At 40.2% G+C, this 17,259-nt stretch overlaps 1 protein-coding gene across 6 annotated transcripts in view; it reads left to right on the forward strand.

Annotated features, from left to right (window-relative positions):
• COBLL1 (cordon-bleu WH2 repeat protein like 1) overlaps positions 1-17,259 on the forward strand; it is a 148,383-nt gene that overhangs the window by 110,797 nt on the left and 20,327 nt on the right. For all 6 annotated transcript variants that reach the window (XM_073647041.1, XM_073647036.1, XM_073647038.1 and 3 more), the window contains exons 9-13: positions 2,027-2,198; positions 2,864-2,932; positions 5,411-5,681; positions 11,197-11,261; positions 15,283-17,054. In XM_073647041.1, coding sequence (XP_073503142.1) covers positions 2,027-2,198; positions 2,864-2,932; positions 5,411-5,681; positions 11,197-11,261; positions 15,283-17,054 — 2,349 coding nt within the window. The remainder of the gene's footprint in view (positions 1-2,026; positions 2,199-2,863; positions 2,933-5,410; positions 5,682-11,196; positions 11,262-15,282; positions 17,055-17,259) is intronic.

Genomic DNA, 17,259 nt, shown 5'->3' on the forward strand with positions numbered 1-17,259 from the left:
AAGGAAAATGAATATTCAGTGCTCCACATGCCATCGGGGCGTGGTGAGCAGTAAATATTAATTTTTCTTTTGACAGCGGGCACACGCAAGAGCTGCAGCCTCTGCCTCCTGCCTCCTATGCCCCGCTCCGCTGCTGCTCCCCGCCCATCCACAGCAGCAAGTATACATTCGGACTATAAGACGCACCCCCCACTTTCCTCTAAAATGATGGAGGTAAAAAGTGCATCTTGTAGTCCGAAAAATACGGTATATTTTTTTTAAACACACATTTCAGTTTACTTCCACGCCAGGTTTTGGCTTTTTGGCTTACAACCCTCTCAGTCACCTCCTCGCCAAAAAAAAAAAGATAAATAAAACCCTGCCAAAAATCCTTCCTTAACTTTATTGTGTGAGCAAAGCTTAACTTTCTGTGCTCTGACACTAGGGTTCTGTATGCAGCTTCCTGCTACTCCCTGATCTCTGGAGCTCAGGACTGAATGAGATATTTTCCAAATGTCGGAATTAAACCTTTATTCGAAGCTTTTTTTTTTTTTTGCATATGAGAAAAAACTCTTTCATCCGTTTTTACCATTGCTCTGGCATCCATTTTTTTTTTTCTCATATGCAAAAGAAAAATAAATCCAGGTTTCTCCTACCCAGTAAATGGTATAAAAAAAAACGGACAGAACTTGGCTGACGCACAGATGGCGTCTGTCTGCTGTCCCTGTTCTTCACAGAACCATTAACTGGAATAAGTTAGATTGGTCCACAAATTAGGTAAAAAATAGATTCCTGTGTTTTTTGCTTTGGGGACAGCCATGAATATTCCCAAGTATTATAATGGATGCATGTTCTATCCATGAAAAAACACAGAACATGGTCGTGTGAATGAAGTCTTAGTGTGTGATCTCCTTTCTGACTATTCATTTTTTATTAAAGCTGCCATAATGCACACTCACAATATGGCAGCCCGCTGCCAAGACAGATTTTAAAGCTGAAAAAAATAAATACTACAACATTTAAAAATAATTATTCATACATTATCACTTTAACTTATTAAACTCTGTAGAAGAGCGTTGTCTGACTGCCCTCATCCCCCACAAGTTAAAACTGCTTTTGATTCACATACCAGGATCACATATCCAAGAACCGTGCTGATTTTTATGGTGTACTGATTTTCAGTGGATGGATTTTCATCAGCATTCTACCAGCATTATAAGTGCCAGAACTCCCTTTTCTTCATGTCAAAGCATTGTGTTAGTCATTATGCATGCCTTGCCTCCCCTGATTTTTTTTTTTATTTTTATAGAGGAGGGGGGTAAGATCACAACATAATTTTTTAATAAAGTTATTTGCAGATTCTGTCTGTCTGTCTGTCTATCACATTATATATCATATGAGATCAGGTTGTCTGAAAGTGCAAGAACTATTTAGTTAGTACAACTAATGTGAATTACATGAGAAATTCACTTAATATAAAAGGCAGATTCATTAATTTGTTACTTTGGGTCATCACAGATGTCTTTTTAAAGAGAATGTGTCTTGAGAAAATGACCCATTGTTTAAAACAGGTTTTTGTATTTTAAATTTGTTTTTTTACATTTGCCAATATACAAGTGCTTCTCACTAAATTAGAATATCATCAAAAAGTTAATTTATTTCAGTTCTTCAATACAAAAAGTAAAACTCCTATATTATATAGAGTCATTACAGAGTGAGCTATTTCAAGTGTTTATTTCTGTTATTGTTGATGATTATGGCTTACAGAAAGGAAACCTGAGTCTAAAATAGTGGTCCATGTTAAAATTGTAAGATTACAATTTTTTTTTTTTAATGATTGTGATGTTGGAAAAAAACATTGTCCAATTTTTTTTTTTTTTTTTTTTTTTTTTTTTTATAAACCCGATGTAAGTAATACATCATTTTATGAGTACACTATGTAAACTGAAGACAATGCAACACTTGGAGCCTCCATCTTTACTGCAGGTAATAGGACGCTCCTAGTGACAGGACGCACCATAAACCTATCGGTTACTTTTCCTTCCAGGCATTGGGTAGATTTGACAGGTCAAGAACCGGCTCCTTTCAGCACAGCGGGACGTCATCATCATCCTCTTTTAATTCCTCTCTGAGGAGGACAAAGAGAAAAGCCCCGCCGCCTCCACCACCACCTGCAGTAACGCCGTCCGACATCGGCGACGAGAACAGTAACGTCATAGGTAATCTTCATTGCTTGGGATCCCACTTGACATTTTAAAAATAACAGACCACTTCAGTCCTCACTTACTAAATATTACCCTAGGTCCTGATGTGCCCACCTTTATCTCTACTAACTCAATACAGTATAATGCAATTCACACGATGACCACTAGGTGGCCACCTATAGGCACATATATAATAAGTGGTGATCTTGTGCCACTCACCTTTTGGATATGTCGAGCGAAGAGGAAAGCTGTGTGTGGCAGAGTCCTGATCGCCTTCTGTATCTCGCAACCAGATTGGTTGGTTATACAATATCTGTTCTCGCGGGAAACCTTGCATAATGCTTTTTGCTGAAGCTCGGTGTGATCAGATGGGCTGCTGACTAGGCAGCACGGAGGCCCTCCTTTTACTACCTGTTTCCCTACCGCCCTTTGTTTAATTTTGAGTAAGGGCATTGGTTTCCTTCTGGTTCTCCGGATTCCTCATAGCATCCAAAATCGTACATACAAGTGAATTATGTTCCTATGCACTTGGCCCCAATGAGGATATATCGAGCATGCAGGGCTGCAGTGTAAAGCATAGGGGAGAGGTAGACTAGCAGCCTGAGCTACTGATGCTGCGTCAGACCTCTGTAGCTTATATTCAGGCACATGTACTTATATAATAATTCTATTTCTAACAGGATTTTCAGAAGAAATAAACCACGGGAGCATTTCTGATGATGATCATAATCTTCACGAGACATCCCCAGGTATAACAACTTTGTTTTTTGTTTTTTTTGCACTTGTTTAAATAAGTTTTCTTATTTTAGGACCCTTTGGCATAAATTTTCCTGTGGATTTTGATGCAAATCCACTGGAAATCTGCCTATGTAGATGTGTGCCTAATATGACCTATGAAGTACGTTAATAATTTGTACCTTTCTTATAGATGTTATTACCGGCAGTTATCGTGAGACTTGCAAGGTGATTTCCTAACCACTAGGGGGAGCATTAGAAGAGTTTGTAACATTTTAAGCAGCAAAGGTCTATTAGTTTTAATTCGTTTTCTACTTAAAGTAAAGGCACAATATATGAGTGAATGTTCCATGAGTTTACAGTTTTTTAAAAAAAACAAGAAAAAAAATATAACCTGATTTCCGCCCTGAAACGTTCTTGATCGGTAATACGGCTTCATTGTTTTAGCCCTTTGATAGTTTTGCAGAGCTCTATCGACACCTGCTGGAATCTATGGGAAATGCAATCAAATTTTATTTTCAGGAGGAAAACTTACTATGTTGATTAGTTTTAGGATGAGGCTGGGTTCAGACAGGCAAATTGATATTTATTACTTTTTTTTTATAACCAGTAGTGAACCCTAGAGGAAGTAAAAGTATAATATATATCTATTTGTTGTATGTAGAAGTGCGCAGCTCAGGAAACAAGCATGCAGCTCCTGCCTGAACATGTGCACACAGCAGATTAAGGATTTGTTAGCAAACCTATGACCCTCATTCATCACTGTTGTTTCTCCACTTTTCTGGAGATATTTGCTTTTTATTAGTGGCTTTAGGTTTTGCACCTTATACTCTGTAAGTTTTGCACCATTTTTAAGTTGTTTTGTCTTTTAAAGAGGACCTTTCACCAATTTAAGCACATTAAACTGGGCACTTCGTGTAATAGGGGCTGCAGAGCTGAGTAAAATGTAGTTATTTTTTCATTTCTCCTCTATGTTGCGGAGATATTAACTAGTAAAGTTTAAGTTATAATATAAGTTCTAGTTTAACTGGGTTTTACCCTAGATTGGTCTCGGGGGGGGCATGTACTTCTTTCCCTGCATGAGGTTGACCAATCATAAGCAGGAGGCGTCATGCAGGGTTAAAAAAAAGGACACACTCCCTGAAAAGCTTAGAACAGGTTTCCTCCTCTGTGAGACATGTAACGATAGACAGTCTTATCTCACAACAGAGCTGTGTGTGATTACAGAATTCTGGGAGCAGAGCAGAGCTAAGTATGATTACTAACACTTTGTCAGCTTTCATCTCCTGATAGTCAGTGTGGAGGGTTGAGAAGTGATGTGAGAGGAGAACTGTTTGAATCATTTGTATTGAGACAAAGCTCAGCTCTGCTGTTCTGCCCCTTTCACCACTGACTGCTGGGAGATGAAAACTGAAGAAGTGTTAGTAATCAAGCTCCTCTCTGCTCTACTCCCAACACTTTATAATCACACACCGCTCTGCAGTGAGATCAGTGATGAGAGCAGACTGTCTGCCATTACATGTCTCTGCATGACATTGACCAATCATAAGCAGTAAGCGACTTACTGGTGGAAAGATCCTTATTTTAGGTATTTTTTTCTTCTTTTGTTTCCCTCGACAACAGTTTGATGAAATGAGACTTTTCAGGGACACACTGCGATGTTTCTCCTGCGAGTATCGCATGGTAAACCTCGTACTGGCCGGCACCTCTGCTGGTTTGAGCTTGACAGCTATATAGAAATCCATCATGCTCAGGCCAGTCCGTTCAGTGCGATGCGATCATCGCACGAGTTATACGGCTGTGTGTCTGTGCCCATAAAGTGTCACTTCCTTTGGCTCCTCTCACTCCAGTCTGTGGCTGGAGTAAAGTTTTTGGCGGATTTTTATTTTGGCGCAGTTGAAGACTAATGTTAGACACTTTAAGGGATTATGTGAGGGATTGTTTTTATTTCTAAAAAGGCACAAAAAAGATGGGAGGGGGAAAAAAATATATATTTTTTTTATCGTTAAAATCAACTCATTGCAACAATTTGATGCAAAATACTGCAATGAATACAAGACGAAGAAGTCAAGTGATGAATTCGGGGCCTGAGACTTTACATCTGTACTCCACTGTGCTCTCCAGCCTCCTGGTCTCCTATCCCTGCCAGCAATTTTGTACAGTCAAACCTGCTAACAGTTTCCCTTTTAATTATGGGCATCTGGTGACAATAGCTCATTAAACAAGCGTCACATGGGCTAATATATCTTACATTTTGTACATTGTTTCATATCAGAAGTAATATTGTTGCATATAACTGCCCTGCACGGTAATGTCTTATATCTCCGCGAATGATATCTGCAAAGTGTTGACAATACTACATACATTGTGTCAAATTCTCACCTATCCACCGAAAATTTGCATTATTTTTACAGGTGAAAAAATGATCCTAAGATATTCCGTACTGTAAATGAGTAAATGGTGGCTCCTTTTTTTTTGCCTATTGATTGCAGTGCATTTGATCTCCGCACCAGAACTTCAAGAGATTGAGGAGAGGGAGGAATTGAGCTTCTCTCTCAAGGAAGACGCAGATTCCATCTCGAAGGAAAATGTCAATGGTTCTGCCAAAGAAGAAATTACTTTATCTTCTACCGAAGAACATTCAGATACCAAGACTGCAGTTGTGGATAAGAGCGCGGCTTGTGACGCACACAATTCTTCTCTGCTTTCTGATGTGGAGGAGATTTCTAAGATTACACAAGACGACATCAGTGCATATGGAACGTAAGCATCAGATCAGAATCAATATCTTTTTTTGCTTTTTGTTGGGCCAAATCCAGAAAAATGGCTCCCTGCCAGCTGCCATTCTGCTAGATTATAGAGGGCTGGGAAAGGTTTAAGAAAACAACTATATGTGTTATACCTACCCGGACCTTATCTATTGTGCCACAGCCATACTCCAATCCGGTTGTCTTTCTTTGTCGAGTTTGGACCTTTGTTGCATCTTTATAGCCTGTGGTGCCCAATATTTGTGGCACCTCTGGCTCGGACTATGCCCCACTGTGTATGTCATGACTGAAGTGTGGCCAGGTAAATATAATTTATTTTTTTTCTAAACCTATGTTTGCTAATGTAGCCTTATGCACATTCGTTTCACATCAAATATATTTGATGAGTATTTAACATTCCTTGCTAAATTCGAGCAAATCTGTCAATCTGAATTGTGGCAGATTTGCTCATTGTCACAGCACTTATATCGGATATTCCGGGGTTAGGGGCTCCTTCCCTATCCCTAAATCTCGGGGTGCCCTAGCTATCCCTGCTCCCCTGGATTACTTCTAATGGTGAAGACGCCAGGGCCATGTGCCTTGCTGAGCTCCTGAATCAGCCCTTATCTGTCCCCCCCCCCCCCCACACACACACACACACTCAGGGAAGTGGGGAGTATTATTGTATAAGAATACACAAACCAAACTAACGTACAGGGATAAATGAAAATACCAATCGTACAAATATGCACTCAGAGACAACAAAGTGGAACACCGGGAAGTAAAGGAAGTAAAAAACAAATAGGAGAGGATGAGGATATGCTCACAGACAAATCAACAAGCAGTAGTCTTTAGAACAACACTCCAAACAACCAACAGCTCCAACACCAGAACCAGCCAGTATGAAAGGAACACTGGCAATCCCAAATTGCCAGAGACAAGTGTGTATATATAGCAGAGTGGCGTGGCCAACACTGAACAGCTAAGACCATCAAAGCAGGGAAGCTTCAGAAGCTCTCAGCTGAACAGATTAACCCCTGCACTGCTAGCAGAAACCTGCACTATTTAATATGGTGAAGTGCTTCTAATCAGTGCAGGAGTACGTGGAATCAGACACCGCGGTCTTCTGGCCCCTCTGTCTCAGTAAACCTGTGACACTCATCCTTAGGGCTCATGCACACATCAGTGATTTACTTGTACAAGAAAATCATTCCAAATTTCATCTCTGTTTTAGGTCTAGTGTGCCATCAGTTTTTTCCTGATGAGAAAAAACAATGTTTCTATACTTTCTCTATCAGTCTGAGAAAAATGAACAGCACTCGGATGGCATCCAAGTGCTGTTTTTTTTTTTCACTGAGTCATAGATTTTCATTGCAAATCTGACATTTGGATCAACGTCGGACTTGTGTCCGCGATTTTGCCCGCACCACTCGGTCCACAGAATATCATGTACATGTGAACAGCCCCATAGACTATTATAGGTACGAGTGCTATTCGTAAAAAACATGGAAGGCACTTATACACGAAAAACTGACGTGATGAGCCCTAACACATAACTATTTTAAAAATGCTGTAAAATTGGAGAAGCCTGGTTGCACCCATTAAAGCAACCATCACATTTTTCAGTATGTCTTCTTCGGTGCTGCAACATCTATGCCCATATACAGATGTGTGCACCCTTACCTTTCCCCAACTTTTTTAGTTTTTTTCATAAATCAATAGTGCATGTGAATAATAAAAACTTTGTATTATATCTAATTAGAGAAGTCCACTTCTTTCTCCTCCTGGACTTAACAGTCATTCTCAACATTTTCCGTTCACAGACAAAAATGTGTCTTGAGTGAATACAGTTTTTCCCATTACTGAGATAGATGACAGTTGGTGCTCCTAAATTTCTATGGAGAACTGTAACTGTTTAAAGAGAACTTGCAGCAGAATGTCTGTCTCCGCCTCTAACTCCTCCTCTCCATACAATTTTAAAGGCGCCATCTGTCATCTGCTATCTCAGTAATGGGAAAATCTGTCTTAAGTGAATACAGATTTTACACATTTATTGAGAGTAAATGATCAGTCGAGGAGGAGGAAGAAATGGATTTACATAGTAAGATATATTTTTGTGCACTATTGATTTTATGGAATGAAATTAAAACTGTGGTTACTCTTTAAGGACGCCATAATTTTTAATGAAACAGATTTTAATATTTTATCGTGACTCGTTAGTAAAAGCCTCAGCAGGCTGCAATTCACACAACCACTAGCTGACCACATATAAGCACATATAGCATAAATCTCTCAAAATATCACACAATCGTGTTTTTATAGCCATATTTGCAGTTTATTTTTTCTTTTATTATATCACTTTGCTGTTTTGTAAGAAAATGTTATTCAACCCCTGGCAAAAATTATGGAATCACCGAGGATGAAAAAAAGCAGATCACAGACATGGCACAAAACTAAAGTAATTTCAAATGGCAACTTTAGGGCTTTAAGAAACACTAAAAGAAATAAAGATAAAAAATGTGGTACTCAGTAAGGGTAATTTTTTTCAGACCAAGCAGAGGGAAAAAATTATGGAATCACCCTGTAAATTTTCATTTCCAAAACTAACACCTGCATCAAATTAGATATGCTCGTTAGTCTGCATCTAAAAAGGAGTGATCACACCTTGGAGAGCTGTTGCACCAAGTGGACTGACATGAATCATGGCTCCGACACGAGAGATGTCAATTGAAACAAAGGAGAGGATTATCAAACTCTTAAAAGAAGGTAAATCATCACTCAGTGTTGCAAAAGATGTTGGTTGTTCACAGTCAGCTGTGTCTAAAATCTGGACCAAATGCAAACATGGGAAGGTTGTTAAAGGCAAACATACTGGTAGACCAAGGAAGACATCAAAGCTTCAAGACCGGAAACTTAAAGCAATATGTCTCCAAAACAGGAAATGCAAAACAAAACAAATGAGGAAAATGAATGGGAGGAAACTGGAGTCAATGTCTGTGACCGAACTGTAAGAACCGCCTAAAGGAAATGGGATTTACATACAGAAAAGCTAAACATAAGCCATCATTAACACCTAAACAGAAAAAAACAAGGTTACAATGGGCTAAGGAAAAGCAATCGTGGACTGTGGATGACTGGATGAAAGTCATATTCAGTGATGAATCGCGAATCTGCGTTGGGCAAGGTGATGATGCTGGAACTTTTGTTTGGTGCCGTTCCAATGAGATTTATAAAGATGACTGCATGAAGAGAACATGCAAATTTCCACAGTCATTGATGATATGGGGCTGCATGTCAGGTAAAGGCACTGGGGAGATGGCTGTCATTACATTTTCAATAAATGCCCAAGTTTACATTGATATTTTGGACAGTTTTCTTATCCCATCAATTGAAACAATGTTTGGGGATGATGACATCATTTTTCAAGATGATAATGCATCCTGCCATAGAGCAAAAACTGTGAAAACATTCCTTGAAAGAAGACACATAAGGTCAATGTCATGGCCTGCAAATAATCCGGATCTCAATCCAATTGAAAATCTTTGGTGGAAGTTGAAGAAAATGGTCCATGACAAGGCTCCAACCTGCAAAGATGATCTGGCAACAGCAATCACAGAAAGTTGGAGCCAGATTGATGAAGAGTACTGTTTGTCACTCATTAAGTCCATGCCTCAGAGACTGCAAGCTGTTATTTAAGCCAGAGGTGCTGCAACAAAATACTAGTGATGTATCGGAGTGCTCTTTTGTGTGTTTGTTTTTCATGATTCCATAATTTTTTCCTCAGAATTGAGTGATTCCATAATTTTTTCCCTCTGCTTGGTCTGAAAAAAATGACCCTTACTGAGTACCACATTTTTAATCTTGATTTCTTTTAGTATTTCTTAAAGCCACAGAGTTGCCATTTGAAATGACTTTAGTTTTGTGCCATGCCTGTGATCTGCTTTTTTTCAACAACATTAAACAACTGAATGAACATCCTCCGAGCTCGGTGATTCCATAATTTTTGCCAGGGGTTGTACAATATGTATGGCAAGTGTTGATGAAAACCTTTTTCAGTGCAGTTTTAGTCTTCTACTTATTCCAATTCCTACTGTTTCCAATAGTTCCTTAACAAAAAGCTGATCAGAAAATGTCTCTGTTGAGAGCTATACAAATTAGCTGTAATCTGTAATGCTCTGCAGTGCCACTATAGGTGAAATAAAGTATTACATAGTGCTCATTCAGAACAATGTCTGTGTAATGCAGGACTGGACCTCCTGAGTAAGAGATGATCTTTGTAACTACTCTGCACTCTGAGCAAGAGATAAGGATCCTGAGCAGAGGATCTCCTCAATTTACTCAGAAGTCACTGATAGAGTATATGAAAATGGGTTTTCTAAACTGGAGAATCCATTTATGGATATCTATCAACAGGAAAAAATATATCAGTAGTGGTTACCTTTTAGTTGATAAAATTGCACTAAGTTTTAGACTGCAATCTTCATTCCTTCACTCGTTTTCCAGCCCCTGCTATGCAGTTTGCAGTCTGATTCAAGATTCAGACTTTTGTCTTGTGGGAGTGTCTCTCCTGGTAATATAGGCTGGATGTGAGGTCTCTGTGTATCAGGGTGCTGCTGTTTTCACATGTATTGGCACAGCTTATTTTCTCTCCATGTGCTTTCTTCAATTTCTATAGCATGTTTTCTCTGCCCTCCCTGATGTTCTTTCTCTCCTCTCCATACTATGGAGATCTGTGTATTACTCGATCTCTGCTGCCGTCTCTAACACTGAGAGAAGGGAAAGAGAATAGAGAGAAGCTTCAGTACTAGGAGCTCTAATGGATCTATAACAATTATGTAAAGGCACGGAGCTAGATAAAGGACTGGCAGGTACTCTGCAGCAGCAAAATGGTAGAAAGTGCAGAGAAGATCTGTGTAAACACGGTATTCATTGAAACCTGTTTAGGGGTTAACTGAAATAAAGCAACAGCACAGGTGCAACTACCCAATTATCTGTTAATATGGAGACCAGAAGATAGAGGTAGGGAGTGGGGGGCAGCTCTATGTGAGTGGGCCATATTCTAGGTTTTATTATTATGGGACCCGTTGGCCACAGTTACTTTTTTTGAAGCCACACGAGGAGATGAGAATTACCAGTCTTATCTGACAGCCCATAGATTTAGAAGCCAATTCAGGTTGTAAATAAATGGACTTATTACTTATCTCTGAGAATTGTGGTGGAAACTCATGGGTGGGTATACTTTGCCTGTTTTGCCTTTTAATATTTAGATGTTTTGGGTCAAACCCCCGAAGAGCTCCATGCACCCTTGAATTATGAGAAGTGCACCCATATTGCTGCTAATGTCTTCATGCATGGCTCAAAAACCCAAGTTTCTAGACCCCAAATCCTCCTGCCAAGCGCCTCCCTGCCCAGGAGGGTTTGCATGTGGGAAAATACAACACTTTATTAAACTGCAATATTTTTATGATTTTATTGTTTTTTTTTTTTATTTTAATTTTTTTTTGTGCTATTAATATTTCAATGTCTTGTAGGTCAAGTCTTTTTATAAAAGATGAAGCTGCAGCTGAAAATACAACACTGGAATATGATAAGATTGGTGAGTATACAGAAAAGCCAGGATGAGGTCACTTTATTATTATTATTATTATTATTATTATTATTATTATTATTATTATAGCACCATTTATTGCTTGGCGCTTTACATGTGATAGGGGTATACATAGCAGAAACACAATAATCTTGAACAAAACGAGTCAGCGACTGGTACAGGAGAAGAGAGGACCCTGCCCTCAAGGGCTCACTGTCTACTAGGGATGGGTGAGGATAGAGCTGGTTGTGCAGCGGTGTGGGGGAGCGAGGATTACTGGAGGTTGTAGGCTTGTCGGAAGAGGTGGGCCTTCAGGTTCCTTTTGAAGGTTTCCACGGTAGGCGAGAGTCTGATGTGTTGGGGTAGAGAGTTCCAGAGTAGGGGGGATGCACGGGAGAAATCTTGTATGCGATTGTGGGAAGAGGAGATAAGATGGGAGTAGAGAAGGAGATCTTGTGTGGATCGGAGGTTGCGTGCAGGTAAGTACCGGGAGACTAGATGACAGATGAATGGAGGAGACAGGTTTTGGATGGATTTGTATGCCATTGTTAGGATCTTGAACTTGAATCTCTGGGCAGTGGGGAGCCAGTGAAGGGATTGACAGAGAGGAGAGGCCGGGGAATAGCGGGTGGGGTCAGGTGGATTAGTCGGGCAGCAGAATTTAGGATAGATTGGAGGACTGCAAGAGTGTTATAGGGGAGGCCACAGAGCAGGAGGTTGCAGTAGTCGAGGCGGGAGATGATGAGGGCATGCACTAGTGTTTTTGCAGAGTCTTTGCTGAGGAATGTGCTGATCCGGGAGATGTTTTTGAGTTGGAGTCGGCAGGAAGTAGAAAGGGCTTGGATATGTGGTTTGAATGAGAGTTCAGAGTCCAGGGTTACCCCGAGGCAGCGAGCTTGTGGGACTGGGGAGAGTGGACAGATATTAACTTTGATAGATAAGTCAGATGGGGGGGCTGAGTGAGATGGGGGAAAGATGATGAATTCTGTTTTATCCATGTTAAGTTTTAGAAAACTAGCAGAAAAGGAGGATGAAATAGGGGACAGACATTGTGGGATTCTGGTTATTAAGGAGTTAATATCGGGTTCAGAGAGGTAGGTCTGTGTGTCATCAGCATAGAGGTGATACTGAAATCACACATACTATAGTGTATGGTAATGTCGAGGTTCTCCTCTCAGACCACATTTCATATAGGTTAAATGGATTTTTTTTAGATTTAAAGGGGTTGTACCAAGTTTGTAAGTTATTAACTTCTTTATCACAAGGGGTTTAACTTTGGATCCCTACTGATCCCGAGAATGGAGCAGAGGTTGGGCATGGCACCTCCACTCACTATTTGACTGCCGAAAATGGTAGAGTACAACACTTGGCAAGTCGAAAGGAGCTGCGCATGCGGGAACTCTGCTCAAATCAGTCAGGGTCACATTCTCAAAATCGGTTCAGGATCCCTTAGGACCCCCAGCAGTTAATAGAGTATTACTTATCTTATCGATACTGGTGGCTTATACACCTGGTGCAACCCCTTTTAAGATACTGATGATCTATCCATAAGATGGATCATCAGTATCTGAACTGTTGGTGTCAGACTCTAGACCCCCCCCCCCCTTCCCAAGCGATCAGCTGTTTCCAGCTCAAGCAGCGGTCTAACGTGAACAGTATATGGAGCACAGCTTCCTACACTGTGTAGTGGCCATTCCCGGTACTGCACCTAGGCTCCCATACATTTCAATAGGGGCTGATAAAGGCCACCACATGGCATATGGAGCTGTTCTCTTCCGGCCCGCCAGAGCTGCAAACAGCTGATTGTTGGGTGTGCCTGGTACTACAACCTCACCAATCCAATATTGATGGCCTACCCTAAATTTTGCTCACCAATGTCTTTAGCCTGGAGTATTTCTTTAACAAAGTTTGATTTGGTGTCCGTCATTAAAGGAGTTGTCCAACTTTGGGGACATTATTTTTTTTTTTTTTTTTTTTTTTTAAGTTGAATGCATGTCTTTTGGGCTAAAAAAAATTTCAATTGAGTCTCATTAAAAATTTTGCACCATTTGCCATCTACAATGTTTGTTGCATTATGTATTAATGGCTGCAAAATCTGAGAATCTGTCAGTGAGATCTTTCTAATGGTCTGTCTGGAGAGTCTGTAACTTTTTTTTATATATCTTTTTAAGAGTTCTTCTCAACTGATTTATGATCTCAGACCACTTCAAAGTTGTGGGCCCGATACATCAAGACCGGCATTATTCACACTGGTGTTGATGAGTAAATGTGCTCAGGTCAGACACTCCTGATTCATGAACAGTTATATGCCTTTTCGTGAGTCAGGAGCAATGGACCAGTGGCCTAAACATCTGTGTGCACCTTGCTACAAATCCTATTCCAGTCCCTGCTGGAGTAAGATCTGTGGCATAGTGGACACCGCTGCTTATCATGAATTCGACAAGTGGCGCTCACCACTCCCCCATCCCGCTCCATCTGAATTCCAGCACTCACTTGCAATGGTCACATATAAAATGCAAAGAAACTTCATGAAGTTGTTATTCCAGGTCTCAGACCTGACAATTTTGCCGTGACTTAATGTAAACGTTCCAAGTTTACTTTCCATGTGTTATGTACGATATGCATGACCAGAGAGCCTCCTCTGACACTTCCTTGGTGACGTATGGAAAGTTGGATTCTCGCTTTGTCTTCTTATTCCCTTTCTATGTGGCGAAAGTCTCAGCAGCTCAACAGAATATTAGGACTTTAAGAGACTGTATAAATGGCGGTATAAAGTCCCACGCACTGTGATATATGCAGTAATGAATTACATTGTGCACATTATGGCTTTATAAGTAAGGTTTTTGTTTTTCTTCTATCAGAAAGAATTACTCTCTTTCAGTGATTTCTTATATAAACAAAATATAATGTTGAGTCTAAAAGTGCAGAGAAGTTCTGCATTTTATTGACTTCAAGGGGTATTCCATTTAATCTAAAATATATGCCTGGGGGGGGGGGTAAAAAAGTTCACGTAAAGGTGTTATCTGATTGTAAAAACCCGAATACCCTACTTTTGCATTTTGAAAAAATTTAAAGAAGTCTCTAGACCAGGTGCCCCCAAACTGTGCCACTTATGGCTCGTGGGCCAATGATGGCTGGCTCGTGGCTTTCTGCCAGTTTGTACCATTAACGCAAGGTATAGAAGACGACTATGAAAGCGGGTCTCCAGGAGTTGACTTTTGTGGGTAGTCCTGCACAGAAGAGCAGATCTGGATGCGTGTATACTGATGAGGAAAGAGAACAATATTGTAAGCTGAAGATGGCATGATACTGCCAGTTAGAGGGGCGATTGAAGTTGAATGCAATAGTGTTTAGAGTGGAAAGCCTTGGATGTTAGAATACTGCCTACAAGGGACAAAAGCAAAATATCTTGCTGTGATTTTTTTGTTGGGAAACTTTGGCTGTCTTTATACTGGTAATGGGGGGTGGGGGGAGGGCTCTGTGTCGTTACTGGGGGGAGGATGGCACTGAATGTTGCTTGTGACCATCTCGGAGTTGAATGTGGCTCTCAAGTTAAGAGTTCAACTTTAGTTGGACTACAAGTATAACAACTTAGTAGCCTCTGTTTTTGTCCTGAGGACCTAACTTTTTTATGCACTCCATTGATTTAATAGACCTTCATACCTTTTTATTGTGCTGCTCCAGAAGAAAATAAAAATGCGTGTTCCTCCGTAGAATACAGCTGATCATTGGGAATCCTAACAGAGGGGCACTCTTTGATTCGCTTTATTGGGGATATACTTCAACTGGAAAGGATTACGCAAGGTGGCCAGTGTTACACGTCCAATGTTCACAATCCAAGTATGGAGTATGACTTCCAGACAGGTCACAGGTCTTGTGACCCAAACTCAACACGCTCATAGTCATATATGGACAGGTTGCTCATAGTATGGTCGCCCCTTTTGTTTTCCATACTGTTGAGCAAATTATTAGAGACTCTCCATAATCTGTATATTTGTCTAACGCTTTTTCTTATATTTTTATTTTTTAGGTGAAAGTGAAAACAGGACTTCTACCCCAACCAGCAAACTAGAGGATCATGAAATATTTGAAAGTAAAGTTGTTGTAGCAGAACAGGCCTGTCAAACTGCACCATCTATGAAGGTTGTCGAAACTACAGAATTGGTTATTGAAGACAGTGGCTACATTAATCTGACTGAAAGCGACATGGATACAGGGCTAAAGCCTTCCATTAGTGAAAGGGGGAAAATGCAGGATTCAGCCGTTCAAACACACAATTTTGATAGTGATGTGGTGGTAACCACAGACAGGGAAATCACATTTTCTCAGGGTTATACTTTGGCCGATAAAGTCCAATTTGAACTGAATGGGCATACAAGTACTCCGGCACAAATAGTTGATCATCAGGTGCTTCTAACGGGAAAAGAACATGAACTTGTCCATAATGTTAGTGAAAGTGTCCAAACTCAAACAGTAAGTGACCAGGAAGATATGGAGGAAAGTTCCTACTCGCAAACATTTCATCTGTATCGTCAGCATTCTGATCCAAGGCCTAAGCCCTCCAATGAGATCACAAGGGACTATCTCCCCAAGGTTGGAATGACTACTTACAAAATTATACCCCAAAGATCGTTCGATGTAGATAGGTATGTCGATCGTGAAGGTTCACAAGATGCAGTGAAATCTGTAAATCCATCAATGAATGAATATGAGAATAGTCACACTATGACACATAGCAATAATGAACCTCATTACGGTCATACTTACGAAAAAAGTGAACCACCACCAGTGGTTAAAAATGGAGATCTATCACCGCAAGGATCAAACGTCAACACACTGGTTTCTAAAACTACTGCTGACCAAAGTCGGAAAGTACATTTAGCACTTTCAAGAAGTTTATCTTCTGCCCATGTTCTGTCATCGGATAAAGCATCTCCTCCTGAGGTTAAACCAAAGCCAAAACCTCCTAGCCCAGTGAAAGGTCCAAGTTCTTTCTACCTACAGATGCAAAGGAGAGCTTCAAGCATGTACGTAACGTCGGCTATCGCCAAGGCAAAAACTTCTGCAAATCCTTCAAGCAGTACTGTTAAATTTAGAGACCTAGGAAATGAGGCTATGCCTGTGACAGTCAGACCTCTTCCTTCTAGAGTGAATGTACTAAATTTTCCTCCTAAGCTGGAGGAGAAATTGCCAGAAGACAAGCCACCATTACCGGAAATGAATAGTGAAATTAAAAATAGTGGACTTTCCCGTTCTGAAATGCACCATGCCCATGTCTCACAAACTTCTACTGAAAATTATTCTATACAAAGAGGATTGTCAGTTGATCTGCCTTCTGAGCCCCGAGAGGTAGAGTCTTTAGGTCATGAAGAGAAAAGGCTGAATGTTGCATCGCTGGAACAAAAACTTTTGGAAACCAGGAATGTGCCTACGTTCGTCTCATCTGAGAAACCATCTCTACTTCTGCAAAATGAATGGAAACCTGAAGTCATTTCTACTACATCTTCTAGCAAAACTGTACAATCAATTATCTCTCCTACAAGCCAGAACCCTCCATTAACTTTGCCAAAATTGAGCAATTTTGTAACCCCAAGACCATTTCTAAGTTCACACTCTAATTCTTTTCCATCTTCTGTAACATCAGTGATTAAAAGGTCTCAGTCGCTCAGTTCTGGCTCGTCGCCTACCAAATCCCCATTAAACCTGGACTCTCCCATTGGTTGGTCTCCAGTTACTTCTCTGACTGATGCCAGAAAGGATTCAGTATTTTCAGTGATTCCCCAGGAAGAGACTGAAGTTGAGGTAATGTCTATCTAAAATAAAAAAAAGGCAAAATAATGTAACAAATATTACTTAAATATCGCTTTTATTGGCTTTGTCCGATAACTTTTAATTAGTTTTTGAGTGGTTTACAAATGGAAATAAATTAAATTGACATATTTATAGGTAATTTTTAAAAACTTCAGCTATGGCCGGCAAAAGATGCCACAGCATGGTCTTAGAAATG

This window comes from Phyllobates terribilis, unplaced genomic scaffold (genome assembly GCF_046119375.1).
Source record: "Phyllobates terribilis strain yellow unplaced genomic scaffold, ASM4611937v1 Scaffold_9__5_contigs__length_417890890, whole genome shotgun sequence".
NCBI classification, from domain to species: domain Eukaryota; kingdom Metazoa; phylum Chordata; class Amphibia; order Anura; family Dendrobatidae; genus Phyllobates; species Phyllobates terribilis.